Source organism: Pezoporus occidentalis, unplaced genomic scaffold (genome assembly GCF_034315485.1).
Source record: "Pezoporus occidentalis ecotype Australia unplaced genomic scaffold, CSIRO_AGI_Poc_V1 ctg2, whole genome shotgun sequence".
In the NCBI taxonomy this organism is placed as follows: Eukaryota; Metazoa; Chordata; class Aves; order Psittaciformes; family Psittacidae; genus Pezoporus; species Pezoporus occidentalis.
In genome coordinates, this window is record NW_026913855.1 from 13,318,089 (window position 1) to 13,338,708 (window position 20,620).

A 20,620-nucleotide genomic window follows, 5' to 3' on the forward strand; every position below is an offset into this window, starting at 1 on the left:
TTTGCTAACCCAATTCCTTTTGGTGGATGTAAGCCTGGAGCTCATCAGGACTCATCCATGACACTTGGCAGAAACTATACGGCAGATTTTGGATTTACAAATAAAGAAAACATGACTGCGAATAATGATGGCTCTGATATAACTCAGAGGCTAAAAAGATTCTCCTGCTTCTTAGATGTGATTGTGTTGGTGGCCTTACATGGTAGCACAGTGTGCTGAACAGGCCTTTTTGTAATTCTGAAGCAGTGATGACTGATACACTTGGGTGGTTAAAAAAAGTTCCTGTAAGGGAAAAAAAAAAAAAAAAAAGAAAGATTTATACACAAGGTAAATATGAGGGTTCCTGATGTGAGGTGCACACTCAGGAACTTTTACAGCTAATAAAGTTACTAGGTCAGAGAGCAGTTAAGAACTTACCTGTAAATTGAATTCAGAGACACTGAAATATATACTGCCGGCTGTTCACTGCTTAGCCAGTAATTATGCAATATGTCTGTTTGATCTTCAGGGTGCTGTGGAGCAGCTTCTGCCTGCACATTGTTTGCTACTTATGCTGCTTCTACATCAATGATGACTATGAAACTATTAATATTGAAAGTGAAGACAGCAGCTGCATGCTATGCATCAGACGGATACATCTATTCTCAAGCAGAAAACATGAGCAGCCAGCAGAAAAAACTGTTTGTGGTGTCTGATCTGACCTCTTTGCAATATTCCAAGTGAGACTGTTTTTCTCATGGTTCTGAGCAGCAATGAGTAGACTCAGGTATTGCTTCTTTGCTGTTCTAATTTTCAGTGTTTCGCTTCTAATTTTTTTTTATGCTGTTAATTTGAACACACAAAAATCTCTTTGGAGGCTGAACTTCTCAGTGAATTCAACATTAGCAGAAGCCTGCAAAGCACTGATTGAAGACAAGGTGCACTTTACGAAGGAAAATGCTTTAGAAACTTCATCCAGAGAATCCAGCTGCACGGAGTACATCACCCGGAATCACTACATCACCCGCACCCTCTCGGCTGAAGAGGCCGCCTTCCCCATTGCCTACGTTATGACCCTGCACAAGGAGTTTGAGACCTTTGAGCGGCTCTTCAGGGCAGTGTACATGCCCCAGAACATCTACTGCATCCACGTGGATGCCAAGGCACCGGCCCACTTCCATCAGGCAGTGCAGCGCCTGCTGGGCTGCTTCCCCAACGCCTTCCTCGCCTCCCAGGCGGAGCGGGTGGTCTACGGTGGCATCTCCCGCCTGCGGGCTGACCTCCACTGCATGAGAGACCTGCTGGCCTCAGGCATGCCCTGGCGCTACCTGCTCAACACCTGCGGCCAGGACTTCCCCTTGAAGACCAACCGGGAGATCGTCCAGCTGCTGAAGCGCTTTGGGGGCAAGAATGTCACCCCCGGGGTGCTGCCACCCCCCCACATCACCTTCCGCACCAGATATGTGCACAGGGAGCAATTATACTCTCTCTTTTCTTTCATGCTTGTGACACTTGTGCGCAAGACACCCCCTCCCCACAACCTGACCATCTACTTTGGCTCTGCGTATGTGGCCGTCACCCGCCCCTTTGTGGAGTTCGTGCTGCAGGACCAGCGTGCCATCGATCTGCTGGCGTGGTCTGAGGATACCTACAGCCCTGATGAGCACTTTTGGGTGACGCTCAACAGGATCCCAGGTGAGTACTCCTTCACTTCTGTTTTCTGTAGATACACAGGTGCATGCACAGGTGTGCACATGCATGCATGCACACAAAGACATATATCCAAGGCTGATTTTCACAAAGACTAGATGAAAAATTTAATCAGATCATAACTGATAAGAAAAGGCTGGTCTATCAAATAAGTTTACTTGCCCTTTTTGACCATTGAGGGAGACGTGACTGAGCAGTGCAAGATGTGCTTTATTGTTCTGTGCCCAAGCAGGAAGTAACTCAGAGGATCAAAGTTCAAATTGCAATCCTTGGACATTTCAGGTGTTAAACATTTTACCTGTAAAAATGGAGATGAAGAAAAGCGAAGGAATAAAGTTTAAAATATGTAAGCATTGCAGGGAAAGTGTTTTTACAAATGTCCTGGGTTCAGCAGTAGCAGTCATTTTTCTCCTTCTTAGTAGCTGGCGCAGTGCTGTGTTTTTGACTTTTAGCCTGAGAACAGTGCTGGTAACACACCAATGTTTTTAGTTGTTGCTCAGTAATGTTTATTCCCATCAAGGTCTTTCAGTCTCATGCTTTGCCAGTGAGGAGGGGCATGGAAAGCCAGGAGGAAGCAGAGACAGAACACCTGACCCAAACTAGCCAAAGAGGTATTCCATACCACAGCACGTCATGCCCAGTATATAAACTGGGGGCAGTTACCCAGAAGGGCCAGATCACTGCTCAGGTTGGGCTGGGTATCGGTCGGCGGGTGGTGAGCGGTTGTATTCTCTTCCCTTGTTATTTCCCTTATTATTATTATTATTATTGGTGACAGCAGTAGTGGTTTGTGTTATACCTTAGTTACTGGACTGTTCCTATCTCAACCTGTGGGAGTTACATTATTTCGATTCTCCTCCCCATCCTTCAGGAGCAGGGGTGGAAGAACTGGGGGGGAGTGAGCAAGTGGCTGCATGGTTCTCAGTTACCAGCTGGGCTTAAACCACGACAACAAGATCTTCTTTTTTCTAGGAGGAATTTTATTTTTCACAGATAGAATTCAGTTGCTCCCTATTTATTACTTCAGAGCCAGAAAACAATGTGAGTTCAGGTTAGAATCTGCTTCTAGTCTTCATATGCTTTTCTGTGGGCACACACATGCCATCTCTCACATAACACCTGCAAAAAAAACCCATGTTCTCATAACTACTGCCTAAACCCCACTGCTCAAAGTCAAGGATTTGTTTAGTGAAACAGAGTATTTTCATTTTCACCTTAGATATTTACTATTAGTTTTACTTTGTTCAAATTACTAGGAAAGGGTTAGAAGATGCTTGGGACTTCTCCCCCATGCACATTGATGCTTTTAGAAGCATCTGGTAGGACTTTACTGCACCCAACTCCCTAGAGCTTCACAGCAGCCCAAAGCAGGACTGTTAGGAATGGAAACAGGATAAATTTCTTCTCCTGTCATTTTTTCTTCTGTCTTTCCACCCCTTCCCTACTGAACTTGTGGGAAACAAAAACAGGGAGCATTAACAGTGGGACAGAGCATGTCTACTTTAGCCTAAGCAGTAGACTGTGGGTCCGTTTTGCAAGGCCAAATTATCACTTAACTCTGTGAGAATAGTGTTTGCTCTTGTCATAACTATTTTACAACTGGCATGCACAAGGTGCACAAATGATTACTGTTTGAGATATTTATAGTATGATCATCATCAGATACTATTTGTAGTTACATGACTTTTCCAAGAAGCTGGTTGTTGTGATCTTATTATAGTCTATTGCCTCAGAAGCAATAAACCTGGGACCAGATGTGTCCTCCACAAACAGAAAGCTTTAGGTGGTTGCCATTTGTTGTACTACACTGTGTAGCTTACACAGGCTGCATATTTCATTGTATATTTCTATGATTATCACTGTATGTTTTCCAGTGTTGCACACTGGCATGACATATTTTGTGCTTTTTCTCTTTGCATTCAAAAGATGTAACATTTCCACAGCAGGTATGTTTCCTTCCTCCTTGTTTTCTCTGCCATTACATTAGTGTGTCTGGTCAAAAGTGGCCATGCAGCTCTCGCAGATGTATTCAGGGGCTGCTATTGTCCACAGTTTTGAATCCAAACTTGTAAGCATAGCACAGGGTGTCACTCACCTGAATGTATCCAAGACAGATCCAGACTCTGTGATGTGAAGTCACCCTTCTCAATGCACAGGGTGTTAGACTGGGACTCAGTTCCTGGCTCTAAAAAAACCTCTTATCCAAGTTTGACCAGGTCACGTCCTTTCAGCTTTTCAGGCATATCAGAGGCAGATAATGGTGTGAGGCAGTTGTCCAGCTGTTAGAATAAATAGTTGCAGGTCTCCAGACAAGCAAAGAGATCATTTAAGGACCAGTTTGGATGGACAGTGTATCATGAAAAAACTAAACCAAATAGATTTGATATTTCGGACTCTCACAATATTCTCAGTTCAGATAAAAGATTAAAAAAGACTGTTTGATTCCCAAATCTTAAAATAGCGTGCTTATTACCCAGAGACATGCAATGAAGACCAAGCTATTTTTTTTTTAGCCCCTTAAAGCTAAAGTCTTTCAATTCCCATTCAGTTGGTTTTCAAATAACAGTCTTAACTTATCTTTGGTATTTCTCTCAGGCCACTTATCTCCCACATAAATTCTGTGTGACAGAAAATTCTTGAAAGTCACTTTTCAGATAACAAAGAGAAGTATGAGGAAAATAAGGGAAAGTATTTGCAAAGTATGTAGGCTTGAAGTGACTGGCCCTAAATTACTTTCCCCAGGTCTCACATGAAGCAAGCACCACCACAGTGCAGGTTAGTTGCTACTTCCCAGGCCAGCAGCATAACCACTGGTCCACCTTTTCCCTCTCTGTCTACATAGAGCAGAAAGTGGGTTCTGGTTGCTGTGGGAGAGGGGTGTATCCAGAGTTAATGATATTTAGGCCTTCAGGGTAGTTTTTACTGGATTCTCTTCCAAGCCAAACTCCTGTCCCCACTTTCATGTGGCAAAGGTGCAAGATATGCTTGACTTGGGATATAGGCAGTCCTAAATGATAATCCCTCAGGATACACACCAATATGTACATTGACATACACGTATGCTGGTCCATTAGTAACTTACACATTGTTCAGTGGGAAAATAAAGGTCAGAAGGAGTAATAGAAGCACTTCTTATTCAGAGATACCAACATGTTCTTAGAAGGGAGGTCGGTCCTATTATTTCTCTTTCACAGAAGCAGGCAGAAAAGGATGAAACTATATTCCTAGTGTCTTAAACTAGACCATGGGCAAAGCCAGCACTGGAGCACTGATACATAACTCCCACTCTAACATACTGGATTAAACTGTTTTATCTTCAGAATTGGCTCACTTGAAGAATAACAGAGCATGGTTGCACTGTCACCTTTGCATCAGTCCCATTTCTTTACTAAGGGTGTGGGTGCACAAGACAGCTGAGCACTAAAAGCTCATTGTTCCCAAAATAGGAAATTTTCTCCTTATCCCTTCCTACTTCCTCCTGCCTACCAGACCTGTGCTAGGAGCTTTGCCAGTTTAAGTCACCTGATCTGAAGAAAAGCAGTGTACTGTCCTCAATCTGTGAATTTAATTGGCTTGGTGAAGAATCTGGCCAGCGCTGAAGCATGAATTAAAGCTGGGGGTGAACATGCAGATGTGAGAAATGGGAGAGGAAAATGAGAAGGAGAGGAGGAACAGGAGCCAGACCTTCCCCTTTCAGTGCTGGTGAGCCATGAGCCTGGTTTACGCCATTTTCTACAATGCTGCCTGCATATGGGCACTTTTTAACATCTGAGCTTGGAAGGGTAGGGCAGAAATATTTAAAGTCATCGTGTATGCTTAGTTGTTATCAACAGTTTTGGTACAATTTCCATTCTAGTGCAGATGAGGTGTATTTGGGAAATGCAACACTGCTAGTTGAACATATTTTTGTTATTGCATTTAAGACAAACTTCTAGGAAATGACGATATGGAGATACAAACTTTACAGTCCCATGGGTTATATCACTCTTATAAACTTTGTTTAAAACTCATATGCACAGGTCTGTGTTCTAAAGCTGTTACCTATAGTAAGTTCTCTCACATTGATTCCAATGAAACAAATCATAGCTTTGCTTTAATCTTCAAGTTTATACTATGTGCACCCTCCAACTGGCAAGTAAGCTATAAGGAAATATTCAAGAGTGCATCCTCAAAGCCAAAACAAATATGTTAAGAGGGCCAGTCCATAGTCTGGTGAACAAATGTCATCTGTGTGCCACAGGTAGCTTACTGCCCTGTAAAAATGGCATCAGTTTCCACTTCAACCTTTCTGTTAGGTGCTGCTGGCACCAGGTTCTGGATTAATACCAGCCTGGAAAGCATAAAAGAGTTTATTTGTAAGCAGTCCTGTGCTGGATCACTACACAGTGCTGTAAGTGACTGTGCTGGCAGGGCTGAAGGGGCTTGGTGGTTATGGGAATGACCAGCCAGGGTGTTCAGGGGCAGGGAATAAATCACCAGAGATCAGCAGTACATATTTAGGTAAGAAGCTCATCTCCCGGAGTACTTCAACCACCATCCTCATCCCTTCTCTCAAACCTATGGCTGAATGAACTTGTGCATATGCGAAGTAAGCCTCTTTCCTAGTTTCCTGCACTTGTTTTCCAAGTTTCTTGTTCAGGTTTCATATTTAGGAATCTCTCCCAAATTCAGGTGTGCAAGAATGTCCTTTTATCCAGACCCTTTCCAGAGTGCCTGTTGACAGCTTCTTAGCAACTTGGCCTCTGTCTGTTCTGCCCTGTTACAAAGAGACAAGAATTGTTACCGCAGCCTGGGAAACATAGCCAAGACATTGTCTCTTACCTGCTCTACCAGGGTATGTGCAACAGCTGCTGCTGTTGTGGTTGGGACAGATGTGTTTTAATAGTTGTCATCTTTAGCTTCAGAACTTAACCAGCATTCATGAAGATGCCATACCACTGAAGAAGCAAGTGAAGTCTTAGCTATTTAGTAATGAAAAGATGCCGGCAGCTCATCCTCTTCTCCACAGGGCCTCTGCCCAGAGCCAGCCCTGAAGCGCATTTCACTAGCAAATGTGAAGGTCCTCTCCACTCACAGTGGCAGGAGTTGCTACATCTGGGGCTACCGCTGCAGCTGGATTTAGAAGTGAACGGCAGGCAGGACTCAAGAAACTCAGTGAAGAAGCAGAGAAGTTTGGAAACAACCCTTCAGGAAGCACACTGGATATGCACAGTGGAGTATATTGTAATATCCAAACTGGCCAAATGCTACAAGCAGTCTAGGCATAACAAGAAACCCAGCCATAACCAGGAGAAATAGCGTTTTGCACCTGCATTCTAATGCTTTTGGGGAAGGATTATTCCCAACAGGGTGCTGCTGTATGGCTCCACAGAAATCGCATCAGCGCAGCTTAGGGTCCTTTGCAGAGCCATGAATAAGAGGAGCAAGAACTTCAGGAATATGCTTCATGTGGCATTGTCGCTGAGGGAAATGCTGAGGAATCACCACCATACAACTAGCTGGTGTGTTTCCAGAAGGCACTGTGTTGCTGCACAGAGCATGGCATTCTGGAGGCAGGCTTTGCACAGGCAAGTTTGATTTGCTGATTGTGGTTACATAATTAATGTTGTAGTTGGGAGCAGAGGTTTGCTTTTCAAGTCCTTTCCATCCAACTGTTCTTTCCTATGGCACACTAGTTTTATTCAGATAATGATCTTAGTACACAAGGGCTGGATTCCTTCTCTGGTGGAAGCAAACCAGAAGATGTACATTAGCGCACATATAGTGCACTACAACAGCTAAGGGGAATACAGGAATCCCAATCGAGGAACAGCCCCACCACTGCCAAGCATGGTACTGGTCCTGAAGTGCACACCAGCAAGTATGTGCCAGTAGAAGGCTCCAAAATATCAAGGGCTTATGTTGCGTAAGTAGCTAGGTGATGCCTGCTTCGACTTTCTTTCCTTGCTCTCCGTTTCTTACCAGTTCCAACATGCTGAACTTCACCTGTGTTTCAGTGCTGTGCTTTTTTATTGCCTTCCTTCCCTGGCGATAAGTGAAAAAGACTGCATGTCCTGGCACTCATCCAGGATCCTTGTTCCTGGATACCCCAAAAAATCCCTGCATGAGAACATTCACATCCATACACACTGCTTTTTCTGTCACCCCAAATCCAGCATCGAAAACTTCATCCCACTACCCATGTCTCCAACTATGGCATACAGCAGAGAAGTGTGGGGACACATTTGGCTACTGGGGCATCAGCCTTCGTTTTGTGGAGATGAAATGAGTATTGCTAGTCCTAATATAGGAGCTGTTAAACCATTAGCAATCCCCTCAAGATACGAGCTGCAAGAGAAAGTCTACATGTAACAACTGGCTGTTACAAAAATCATTCACTCATTGTCTGCCCTGTAAGAGTGCTCAGTTATGTTCTGGCAACTGAGCAAGGCTGCAGACACATCCTGGCATGCTAGAGCAGCCTTTCTAAGCTTCCATGGAAAGACCCTAACATGTGATTCCTTTCTCTCCCTCAAAATGCTGTGATGTAGCAATGGTGCCATGGTCAGCAATTCTTTGCTTCCTGTCACTGCAGAGTGCAACAGCAACAAGTTTGGGGTGGTTTGACCTTACATGGAGTGCAAGGTGGTTAGCAGCTATGCAGCCATTAGCCACAGTAACACACCTCTCTTCCCTGCTCTCATTCTGGCTGGCACAAAATTCATTCAGTTACTCATGGACAGGATGGTCCCACCTCTGGGACATGCCTTGATCATGCACATCCCACTCATATACAGAGAACATGAGTGGTGCTTGGCAGACATTTGGTTTAAGGGAAGCTGGGGATTTGCAGAGAAAGTGCCAGGACATAAGCACTTTTATTCCTGGTTTCTGGAAGAAGCCTGCAGAATGGTGATCAGCTGTAGGTCATCTGTCCCAGAGGAAGGGAAGGGGAAAGGAGCATAAGCCGTACAAGCCCAAAACCCAGACCATTCTCTGGTCTGAATGGGCAGATCACAGGGCCTCCAGCAGCTTCCTGTCAAGTACGGGGGACTGGGAACATCAGCAACCTCAACCTGGTATCTTTGAGTGATTTTTTTTCTCTTGTTGCAGCTAACATGACAGAAATTGGGATTCCATGGAAGATGATGTTGCATTCTGGCTTGTTCTTACTTTTCCAAGGATTCACCTAGCTGTATGCTAACCACGATTTTAAGTGTTTTTGATATAGTTACATATTGTGTCTAAGTGCAAAGGGTCAGACTCACCTCAGTTCTCTCCAAGCAGCATGAAGGTTGTGAATGTATTCACTTGTTTTGTCAGTGATGTGTAGTTTGTTTGTAAGGTGAGTGTTAAACCACCCCCGAACTTTTGTGTCTATCTGCACCATCCTGATGGCAATTCCTCATTTGGGAGCTGAGTGATAGACAGAAAAATAAGGAAGATTGTTGGTGTACAGTATGTCTCAGGTAATAGCAGGCATGTGGCGGGTAATACTGTGAGTCAAGCTAGTATTCTCTTAAGACAGATGGGAGTTGTCTTTGTTAAAATTTCACTGCAGTTTATCTGAAGCAGTAGCTTTACATCCAAACAAGAGCTGGTGGCTCTCAAGGAACATCTCATTCACATCCCTTGGATATAGGAGTGGGATACAAGAATAATACTAGAAAATTCTGAGCAGCACTGTTAGAATGCTAATCAATCACGTTAGCCAATTCTTTATTTTTAAGTTTTTATAAAGCCATTTGCTTGTACAAACAGACCTGTGTGTTTTCCAGGCAATTTAGCTTGCACTGAGTTTCTCACTACAGCAACTTCACAGTTCAGAACTGCTTTGGTACCTCTCCATCCCACTGTTGTTTGTAGGCAGCCTCTTGGACAGCCTTCTCTGCAATGCAAGCATCATACCAATAAGCACTACAGTAATTCTGTGCTGCCTATTAGAATTGTTCCTTTTCCTTAGCTTAGTGTCCACCTTTCAACAGACAGACAGTGACGCAGAAGCTTTTTGACGATTCCAGACAATGATGCTGGTTGAATAAGCCATGTTCTAGAAAAGATATATTTTGTACCTATGTCTGCAGTGTTACTCATATTACTAATCCTTATTGTCTTGATCATATTTTCCATTAATGAGTCTTCTTTATTGAGCAAGAACTTCTCATAGGAATAAGGCATTAAAAAAAAAGGGATTTTCCTGTGACTGAGTCTTATACCCACAAAGCTGGTGTAATCTCATGATCAAAACCTGCTTAAGGGAAGGTGTTGCAACACCATCACATCAATCACAAAGCCACCATCTTCATGGCAGAATTTCCTGAAAAATTACTTTTGTCCTCTATCTACCATTCAGGTAGTTCATAATTCATCTGAAAAAAAGCTAACTTAAAAGTCGGGTTTGGTCTCTGTGCAATCTGCAGTCATTGGAATTCAAGTACTGTTTTCAGTAGGAACAATGCTTCACAACCAGTTGTTTGCTTCTCGGTAAAACACTACTTAGTGATGATGGGATAAGGAAGGGTATGTCTTCAAGAAGTCTTTTTGAAAAGCCTGTAATAGCTAATAAATGGCCTTGTGCTCCTTTGCTTGATCTATCACACATAGGCTTCAAGCAGCACAACTCCTAGAAGAAGAGAATCAGATGACAGTAATTTAAGAAAGAATTTCTTTCTTTCTAAATTCTGGCATCAGGTGATGTCTGTCACTGTTCATGCATGTAACCAACTAAATGTCAGTCCAGTTGCAGTAACAGAGGCTTTTCTTGATGTTCCCAGATACTGAGTTGACAACAGCCCTTGTATTTGTTCGGGGGGGGGAACTCCCGTCAAGCAACCCGAACCTGTCCCCTCCTTTCACCTACAAGCAAATTTCATCTGACCACACCTAAAGCTACATTGCACTTGCTGAGATACAAACCCTCCTGCCAGCACCCTGCCTGAGCAGTCAGGGTGGAAGTTGCCAGAACCATGCCTGAATGGGTGCTGGGGTGGGCACTGGTGTTTCCTGCACAGCAACTCTTCTGTCTCTGTCCTTGGTGCCCAGCATGTCCCCACAGGTCCAGCTCACTCCTGCTCTGGGAAGTAGGTGTTTCCTGATCAGCCCTGTAGATTTCAGCTGCTCTGATGCAGGACTACCCTGCCAAAGACACTAGTTTATGGATCACTAACAACTCAGAAAAACCTCCTTCAAAACACATCATCAAATGAAGGTACTGTAACTGAGACTCTTTCATTACTATCTATCAGACAATTCAAGACATGAGGTGCAGTTTAGCCCTCTTATAACTGTCAACAGCCTGATAGCATTGCCTTAATTCAGATGGCTGCCTTGAAAGAAGTAGTTTTAAATAACTTCCCCTCTCTCCACACCCCTCCTCTCCCACCCCCCCCCCGCCCCCTGAGTTTTATTTCCTTCTCTCCAGGTTCTAAGGTCTGCTTTAAAGTCTGATAACCTTGAGTTTATATTAGTTAACCCCTTGTCCCTCCATGCACATACTTTTGCATTCACATACCACACTGAAATGAATATTTATGGGGTCAAAATAGAAAATTAAGCCTCAGTACATTTTTAAGGAGGAGTGATGTGGTTCTCTTTTCTCCACTGATTCAATCTTATCTTGAAAGAAAATCTCTTCTTTTGAGGACTCCCCCATATCTTTACCAGCCACCTCCCTCCCATGAACAGGTGGGAGAACTTGTCTCACAGGACAAGCAAGAAGACAGATAAACCATGATTTTGGAGCAAATCGTTCTTACGTGCTGCCTTATGAGCCCAGTCAGAGAAAGTCTTGTTCCCATACAGGGTTAAGAGGTGATTGTTTCAGTCCTATCTGCATTTGCTCATCAGCTTCTCTCCATCCTCCTAACACTGGCAGCTTAACTCCTTGACTGCAGTTCTGCAAGATGACAACTGAAAACAAAACAAATCAAAACAAACCTAATTTACTGTTGGAGAACCTGGAAGGGACTAAAATAGGTTGGACATAGCTGGGAGTGAAGCCCTGTGTCCATGAGCTGGACTTCATACGCACCAAGGAGTGTCGCAAGCATGGTGGCCACCACCAGAAGGTAGGGATGGCCCTCAGGGCGCATGTCCTCTTGCCCCCAGCACTGGCCTGAGGGCTGTCTTTGGAAATGCCATGAAGGCAGCAGGTGCCGGGAGCACCCTGGGGTGCTGGGACAGCTGCAGAAGGGGGCAAGACTGCCCTTCCCAGGGGACGGAGGTGTCTTGGGGCAGTGCTTTTGACACGTCAGCCTTGCTCTTGTGTCCCCTCACAGTGGGACTGCTGGGAGGTGTGACCAGCCTAAGGGTGGCCTGAGGCTGGCAGTGTGGACCATGTGGTGTCAACAGGTGGTGAGACTGCTTGTGGCTGCCACAGCACTGATGGGCACTGCCATGTTGCTGTGGCATGGCAGGCAGCAAGTGGTGGGCAGTGTGGGCTCCCCTGAGGCCATGGCTCTGAAGCAGGTATGCAGCATGCTGCTGGTCAGGCAGGGCTTCCACCTGAGGGGCAGGCAGCTGTGGTACATATATGTCCCGCAGCCAAAAATCTCTTTGGAGGCTGAACTTCTCAGTGAATTCAACATTAGCAGAAGCCTGCAAAGCACTGATTGAAGACAAGGTGCAGTTTATGAAGGAAAATGCTTTAGAAGCTTCATCCAGAGAATCCAGTTGCAAGGAGTACATCACCCAGAATCACTACATCACCCGCACCCTCTCGGCTGAAGAGGCCGCCTTCCCCATTGCCTACGTTATGACCCTGCACAAGGAGCTTGAGACCTTTGAGCGGCTCTTCAGGGCAGTGTACATGCCCCAGAACAAGGCCACCCCCCCACATCACCTTCCACACCAGATATGTGCACAGGGAGCAATTATACTCTCTCTTTTCTTTCATGCTTGTGACACTTGTGCGCAAGACACCCCCTCCCCACAACCTGACCATCTACTTTGGCTCTGCGTATGTGGCCGTCACCCGCCCCTTTGTGGAGTTCGTGCTGCAGGACCAGCGTGCCATCGATCTGCTGGCATGGTCTGAGGATACCTACAGCCCTGATGAGCACTTTTGGGTGATGCTCAACAGGATCCCAGGTTGGTCATCAGGTCTGGGGAGTGCACAGAGGTCCCCACCATGGCACCTACCACCCAGCACTTGCTGCCACTTGGCCATTACGTAGTGACAGCTCTTCCGTGATGGCCACCACAGCTCACATCTCCATGGAGGTGTTTCCAGCTCTTGGTGGCTCTTGGTGGTGTCCACCAGCAGGTTTTTCACCAGTCCTATTGTTTCACATGGAAAAACTGCCCAGCAGGTGAGAGCCCATGTTTGCAGCGCTAGTGGCAAGTGAGGAAGGCACACTGTGCCCCCCTGAGTGTGACATCCTGGACATTCATCCACTTGGCTGAGCTGTCTCCTGGAAGATTAGTACCCATGACTGGGTAAGGGGCATCCTAGGATGGATGTGGGCATTGCAGTGTGACAGATTCAAGGATGGTGCTGCATGCCTTCCTGAGTAGGAGCCGCTGCTGTGCCCCATGAAGGCCCAGGGGTGCAGCATGGCATCCCCTTGGCTTACACGCTCTTTGGCCATACTGTCTCACTAGTCCCACCTGCACTTCCTTATACCATCTTGCTTTTCGAAAAGCCACCAAAGGGGGTTGTGAATTTCCAGGTGCCTGCATACACTGGTGGGCTGCACAACTTCACTTATAGAGCTGACAGCATGTGCTTGCCCGCCTATACATGAACCACTATATACGGCCCTGCATATTCCCAAACATAAACACATGGCCCCAAAAGCCAGCAAAAGTTATGATTGATTTCAATCAGGTCTTGCAGAATAATACTCCCAAGGGTCGTATGTACAGCATTTCAGGCAGATATGTGAAGTACAAACTCCCGTGCCCCAGCTTATAAAGTGCAGGAGAAAAGCTTGAATCACTTCGTGGCACAGAAATGTAAAGAAGTTGTCCCCTTCAATAGAAAGAGATGCCAATGAGGAAACATAGGCTGCTTCAGGGGACTGGTGGAGACTAGCCTGTTGGCAGCTAGGTTTTAACTGATGTGTTGATTTGATCCTGTAATCACAGAGAGAGGACTTGGAAGGCCACAGCAAATCAGGCAGCCTTTTATGATGCAAGATTCCCAGCCCAGTGTCAGTTTACATTCAGTGTGTATTACAGAAATTCCGGCACAGTGGCTCGTTTTGTGTGAGATGCTTATGTTTGTCTTCGTAATATGTGGTACCAGTGAAAGGAGGAAAGGGAGTGGGCTGTCTCTTGGGGCCAACACATACAGATCAGCTCTCACTTGAATCGCAGTGGCAAAAAAAAATCAGGAAGAACTTAGAGGAGAAACAGGTTGTGTTGCTTTTGTTCTATGAAGAGCTCCAGTGTTTTTAGCTGGAGCTAAAGCACCTCCAGTGTTGTTAGCTTCCGCTAACAAGGAAAGACATGAAACTAAAGGCTCTGGAGGAGGTGGCCTGTCTTTCCAGTGACTCGTGGCTGTCTTCATACCCAAGCAGTGCAGTTCTGCTAGTGGCTATTTCTAAGACTTGGTGGTGGCAAACTCGTTTCTAGGATAGTGCTCAGTATGGCTGCCCATGAAGAGGCTTTTCCTCCCTCCCTGTTTTCAGGGACAAGAACAAAACTCTACTAACCAAGACAGAGTGGGAAATGAGGGCTGAATAAAAGGAGAGTGAGCAACTCATGCTAAAGTTTATATTAACTTTCACATCACCACCAATTCTCAAACAAACTATTTACACAAACAGGACCCCAGAACAGCTTTTGAATCTGAAGTCAGTTGCTCAAACAAATATTTAAAAGAAAATGTGTTAAATCCATTTTTTTCTCAGTGCTGAGCCATACTTTCCCCCAGTCTTGAATTAACTTACAAAAATGCTTAGATTGCTCTATCTGGGAGATGGTGAATAATGTGAAGTCAGTAATTTTGTATTCCTGGAAGGCAGTGCCTTCCAGTGTTTCTGTGGATGTCCTGGGGTCATTCCTGTTTTGTCAGTCATCCTGCCGCTTCTCCACTGTGTCAGCATTTTCCAAGTCTTTCTGCACACCACATTTACTGCCATCTGTTATGAACAGGTTTTTAATTGAGGATGGTAATACACATCGCAGGCCATTTAAAGTATCTCTCCCCTACCATCACTTCCTCTTTTTGTCTTTTATGAAGTGTTATCTTCAGCTTAATGCTTTCTACAGAAAAATAACATTTTCTGAATTTTCCCCAGGACAAACCCACACTTTTTGGCATGTTATTTTATTTGATAACAGCCCGATATACAGAGAGGGAGAAATAAAGTAGTAAGTTCTGGTTACAGCTGCCACATATCTCTGTTTATGGCAAAGTGCTATGGTGGTTCTGCTGTTAGATCAGATGGTCTTTTTGCATCTGTTATAGAAGTTGTGACTTGGTAATTGCAAACATCCATCCTTACTTACCAAGAACAAGCTGTTCTTAAAAACACAGTGCAAAGCAAGCAAACAGAAAAAAACCTCTGATGCTTAACCTTTCTCCTATCCAATTTCTCAAAAAAGCCCCAGTCTCTCCTGACATTATACAGTGCCTTCATGGTCTTGTTTGTCCTCCACCGTGCTTCTCTTCAAGCTCACAAGCAAAATAGCTGTTGGGTTATGGTAACTATGGAGGTACTGTACTTGTTGCCATCTACGAAAGGAATAGAAATAGCACTAAATATCTACAAAACCTTGCTTTGCTTTTACCTTTATTTTTTAGAAAACCCCAGGATTAGGATGATGACACTTTCAGCTACCATTTCAGCACCGAGGGCTTCTTGCATGTATTGCAGTCACCAGGTGAAAATGTGCTTTACAGAACGGCTGTAATCACCCCATTTAGGATTGTGGTTAACCAGCAAAATAAATAGCCTATATTAATCCATGCTTTAAATGAAGTTACAAAATCAGGAAGACAGGATAATTAGCCTTAAAAAGAGAGGTCAGAACTCGAGATAAAAATGTTAAATGTTTATTTTAGCTAAAATCATATTTAAAGGGCCTAGGATCCCTATCTTTGCACAAGTCCCACAACTCCAAAGCAGTGCTATTATGCATTTCACGCAAGCTTGACAAGGTTTTGTTCCCATCTCATTGTGATGAAAATGTATATATAGTATATAGAGTATGCTGGTTTTGTCTGGAAAAGAGTTAAATTTCTTCATAGCAGCTAGGATAGGTCTATGTTTTGGATTTGTGCTAGAAACAGTATTGATAATTCAGGGATGTTTTTCTCGTTGCTGAGCAGTGCTACACAGAGCCTATATTCATGTGAAGCTATTATGTGTCAGTAGCCTACTGTTCAAATAGCACCAGGAGGGTACTGCTGATTGGGAGGGTGGAAGGTTACATCCCAACTAGAAGCAAGTGCAGCAGGAGGGTCAGGAGACCTCCTTGGATGGATAAGGAGCTCCTGAGGAAAATTCAAATGAAAAAAGATGCTTATAATAAGTGGAAGCAAGGACAGGCGGCCTGGGAAGAGTACAGGGATGTTGTCCAGGAAGCTAGGGACCAGGTTAGGAAAGCTAAGGCCCAGTTAGAATTAAACTTGGCTAGGGGTATTAAGGATAACAGGAAGGGATTCTACAAGTACATAGCAAATAAAAAACAGACAGGGGAGAATGTAGGCCCCCTCCGGAAGCTCTCGGGAGAACTGGCTACACGGGATTTGGAGAAGGCTGAGGTTCTGAATCGCTTCTTTGCCTCGGTCTTCACTGGCAAAGGCTGTGACCACACCACCCAAGTCTTGGAAGGCAGATGCAGGGACTGTGAGAATGAAGACCTTGGGCCCACTGTAGGAGAGGATCTGATTCAAGACCATCTTAAGAACCTGAATGTGCACAAGTCCATGGGACCTGATGAAATCCATCCATGGGTCCTGAAGGAGCTGGCGAATGAAGTTGCGAAGCCGCTGGTCATCATATTTGAGAAATCATGGTAGTCAGGTGAAGTTCCCGATGACTGGAAAAAGGGAAATATAACCCCCATTTTCAGGAAGGGGAAAATGGATAACCCGGGGAATTACAGACCAGTCAGTCTCATCTCTGTGCCTGGCAAAATCTTGGAGCAGATTCTCCTGGAAGGCATGCTAAGGCACATGAAAAACAACAAGGTGCTTGGTGACAGCCAGCATGGCTTCACTAAGGGGAAATCCTGCCTGACCAATTTGGTGGCCTTCTATGATGGGGCTATGGAACTGATGGACAGGGGTAGAGCAGTTGATGTCATCTACCTGGACTTGTGCAAAGCATTCGACACTGTCCCACACGACATCCTTGTCTCTAAATTGGAGAGATATCAATTTGATGGATGGACCACTCGGTGGATAAAGAACTGGCTGGATGGCGGCACACAAAGAGTTGTGGTCAATGGTGCAATGTCCAACTGGAGACCAGTAACGAGTGGTGGCCCTCAGGGATGGGTTTGGGACCGGTCTTGTTCAACATCTTTGTCGCTGACATGGACAGTGGGATTGAGTGCGCCCTCAGCAAGTTTGCCGATGACACCAAGCTCTGTGGTTCTGTTGATACGCTGGAGGGAAGGAATGCCATCCAGAGGGACCTCAACACGCTTGTGAGGTGGGCTGATGCCAGCCTCATGAAGTTTAACCATGCCAAGTGCAAGGTCCTACACCTGGGTCGGAGCAATCCCAGGCACAGCTACAGGTTGGGCAGAGAAGAGATTCAGAGCAGCCCTGAGGAGAAGGACTTGAGGGTGTTGGTTGATGGGAAAATGAACATGAGCTGGCAGGGTGCACTTGCAGCCCAGAAAGCCAACAGTATCCTGGGCTGCATCAAAAGGAGCGTGACCAGCAGGTCGAAGGAGGTGATCCTGCCCCTCTACTCTGTTCTCGTGAGACCTCACCTGGAGTATTGTGTGCAGTTCTGGTGTCCTCAACATAAAAAGGACATGGAACTGTTGGAACAAGTCCAGAGGAGGGCCATGAGGATGATCAGGGGACTGGAGCACCTCCTGTATGAAGACAGGCTGAGAAAGTTGGGGCTGTTCAGCCTGGAGAAGGGAAGGCTGCGTGGAGACCTCATAGCAGCCTTCCAGTATCTGAAGGGGGGGGGGCTATAGGGATGCTGGGGAGGGACTCTTCATTAGGGACTGTAGTGATAGGACAAGGGGTAACAGGTTAAAACTTAGGGGAAGTTTAGATTGGATATAAGGAGGAAGTTCTTTACTATGAGTGTTGTGAGGGACTGGAATAGGTTGCCCAGGGAGGCTGTGAATGCTCCATCCCTGGCAGTGTTCAAGACCAGGTTGGATGAGGCCTTGGGTGACATGGTTTAGTGTGAGGTGTCCCTGCCCATGGCAGGGGGGTTGGAACTAGATGATCTTAAGGTCCTTTCCAACTCTAACTATTCTATGATTCTATGAGTGATTGTACACACATACATCCTACTGAGGCTGTTGCAAAAGTGGAGGCTTATTTCTGAAGTGAGGTTTTTAGGTCTCTTGGGGTGACATCTTATTTATATCACAAAAGCTGCTTTTTGTGAAGAAGCTTGACAAAACGGTTAGCAGCCAGGCATGTGTTGATGCATATTCCTAAGTATTTCATCCTAGTTCTGTGGAGAAAGGTTGTAGAGAGTGGACATAAGCCTGAACGCACAGATGTTAAAAGGACTAATTACTTGATATTCTGTTACCTAATTGCAGGTGTCCCAGGCTCCATGCCCAACGCATCATGGGAAGGTGACTTGAAAGCAGTGAAGTGGATTGATATGGAAGAGGCACATGGAGGTTGTCATGGTAATGTGTACATGCTTCTCCATCACTTCTTCCTCAGTTATAGCAGTTTCACATGGGCATAACTACATTGCAGTCAGTGAAATTACACCAATATTACTCAGAATCACCTAGTGGAAAATCTAGTATGAGTAAAAGTATCGGTTTCTCTTCACTGACAGAAGGAAATTCCCCTTTGCTGTGTCTTAGTCTTGTCTGAAAAAGAGTCTGAATTAGTAATGACTCTTTTCTGATCTGTCTCCTTATTTTGCTCATTATTTATTCTGAAGTAACTTTCTTCATTTCATCCCATTGTTCACGCTTACTCCCATTGCACATCCAATAGACCTTTCAGCATGTTTGTTCCATTGGAGATCATTTATAGTGGCTTTGCAGATAAAACTTTTCAAAATTATTTGGATTTTGATTCTGACATTGCTTTTTTCCTTTTTCTTTTGTCAGGCCATTATGTCAGAGGCATTTGTGTATATGGAACAGGTGACCTCAAGTGGCTTTTTAACTCCACCTGTATGTTCGCAAATAAGTTTGAGCTTAAAACGTACCCCCTGACTGTGGAGTGCCTGGAGCTGAGACATCGGCAGAGAACCTTGTCACAGAGTGAGGTTCAGGTAGAACCCAGTTGGTATTTTTAGCTAGCAACACCCCGAGCTACAACATCAATAAAGGTGGTCAAGAGAATAGCTGCAGCAGTCTTTATTTTTGCTGTGCTAGAAGCGTAAACTCAAGAGACGTGTTTCTTTAGTATATTCTGCAGATGTAGCTCAGGTCAGCTTATCTCACACAGCCTGCAAAGCTCACCTTCCACTTAATGCCCAGAAGCTGAAGTGCAGGAGATACAAAAAGAGATACCAGGCCAAAGGTCCTCTTGCAGCCAGAGGAGCTTTGACCTTTTGCCATTTTTAATGGGCTGTTTTCCAGCCCAAACTTTTGTCTTGCTACACTGTCATTGCTATCTTTTTCTATAAAAATATAAACAGTCATGCATCCCCAGAATTTTTCACATCTAAAAGACAAGTGTGTACATTTGGTATGCAAAAATGCAACAAAAAACTCTCTACATGCAGATTTTGGCTCACCACTGTCCTTAAATCGTCATGTGTAAGGACACAGAGGGAGAGATGGAAGGCGGGAAAGGAAATAGCAAGATAGATATTTTCAGGACTGAAAAAACAATAACTGAACTTTGGCAATAAGTCAGTAATTCTGCAGTAAGTCAGTAATTCTGTGTCATATTTGGACATGGCATAAGCCTTCTTCTCAAGCTGACTTCCTTTCATCTTCATGCAATGGTTAATGCACATACTTAACCTTGGGGTTCACTTCCTCACAGCCCTACTTTTATTCCCCAGTAACAGCCACTAGAGGGAGGCCATTAAATATCTGAGCAGATTTTCCCTTCGAAGTCTGCATAACCCTTTAAAGCACACAAAATCTCAGCAGACCAGGCATGCCACAAATAAAAAAATCAGTGCTTGGGAATGTTTTAGCATGACAAACAGAAGGCAAAAGTTGTTGGTATTGGTTATGGTGTCCTAAAAAACAAAGCAAGGAAGTAAAACTATGAATGCTTCTTCCTGTAACTGATGGTTGTGTTTACATGGCATGTTAGCAGTACTGTTGAGCGACAAAACCAGCAGCATGAAGGCAGGATAAACTGAGATGCCTGAATGTAAGGAGGGGGTGTGCTACCCTCCTGTCTTTCTTCTAAACAAACTATCGTGGCTCACAGGGTACCTCTTGGATAATAGCAACTATGCTGTGTATATGGTGTACCATTGCTGATTTCAGGGTCTTTTAATAAACTGGATTGCAAACTGCAGCAGTTCAGAAATGGCAACGCATCATATTTAGATGTCCTGAAGCATGGCTAGCAACCTGCAGGGAAGGTTCTTAGGAAGCAGGTTCTGCATCAGTCAGCTTCTTCCGCAAGTATAGCTGCCAACATCTAATAATGCAGATCTCTGCAGAAAAGCATGGAGAATTTACCGCAGGAGCACAACTTTAGTGAAAATCCTGTTCAGCTTTTTTTGGGAGAAGGAAGAAGAAAAGGGCTTTGCTAACTTGCTGCCATGGTCGCAGCTGAAGAGAGAAGTGTTTCAGAGGGCGTAATTCTTCTAAAGAGTGAGTTTTAGGATGTCCAACTTGAGAGGTCTGGAAGTAGCTCCCA

General features: G+C 44.8%; 1 protein-coding gene across 1 annotated transcript; it reads left to right on the plus strand.

The window, feature by feature from the left end:
- Positions 1-496: 496 nt before the first annotated feature.
- On the plus strand, positions 497-19,490 carry GCNT2 (glucosaminyl (N-acetyl) transferase 2 (I blood group)). Its single transcript, XM_062617871.1, has 3 exons — positions 497-1,674; positions 18,364-18,456; positions 18,895-19,490. Exons 1-3 carry the CDS (start codon positions 753-755, stop codon positions 19,083-19,085), a joined length of 1,206 nt encoding a protein of 401 aa, XP_062473855.1. The 5' UTR covers positions 497-752; the 3' UTR covers positions 19,086-19,490.
- Positions 19,491-20,620: the final 1,130 nt, after the last annotated feature.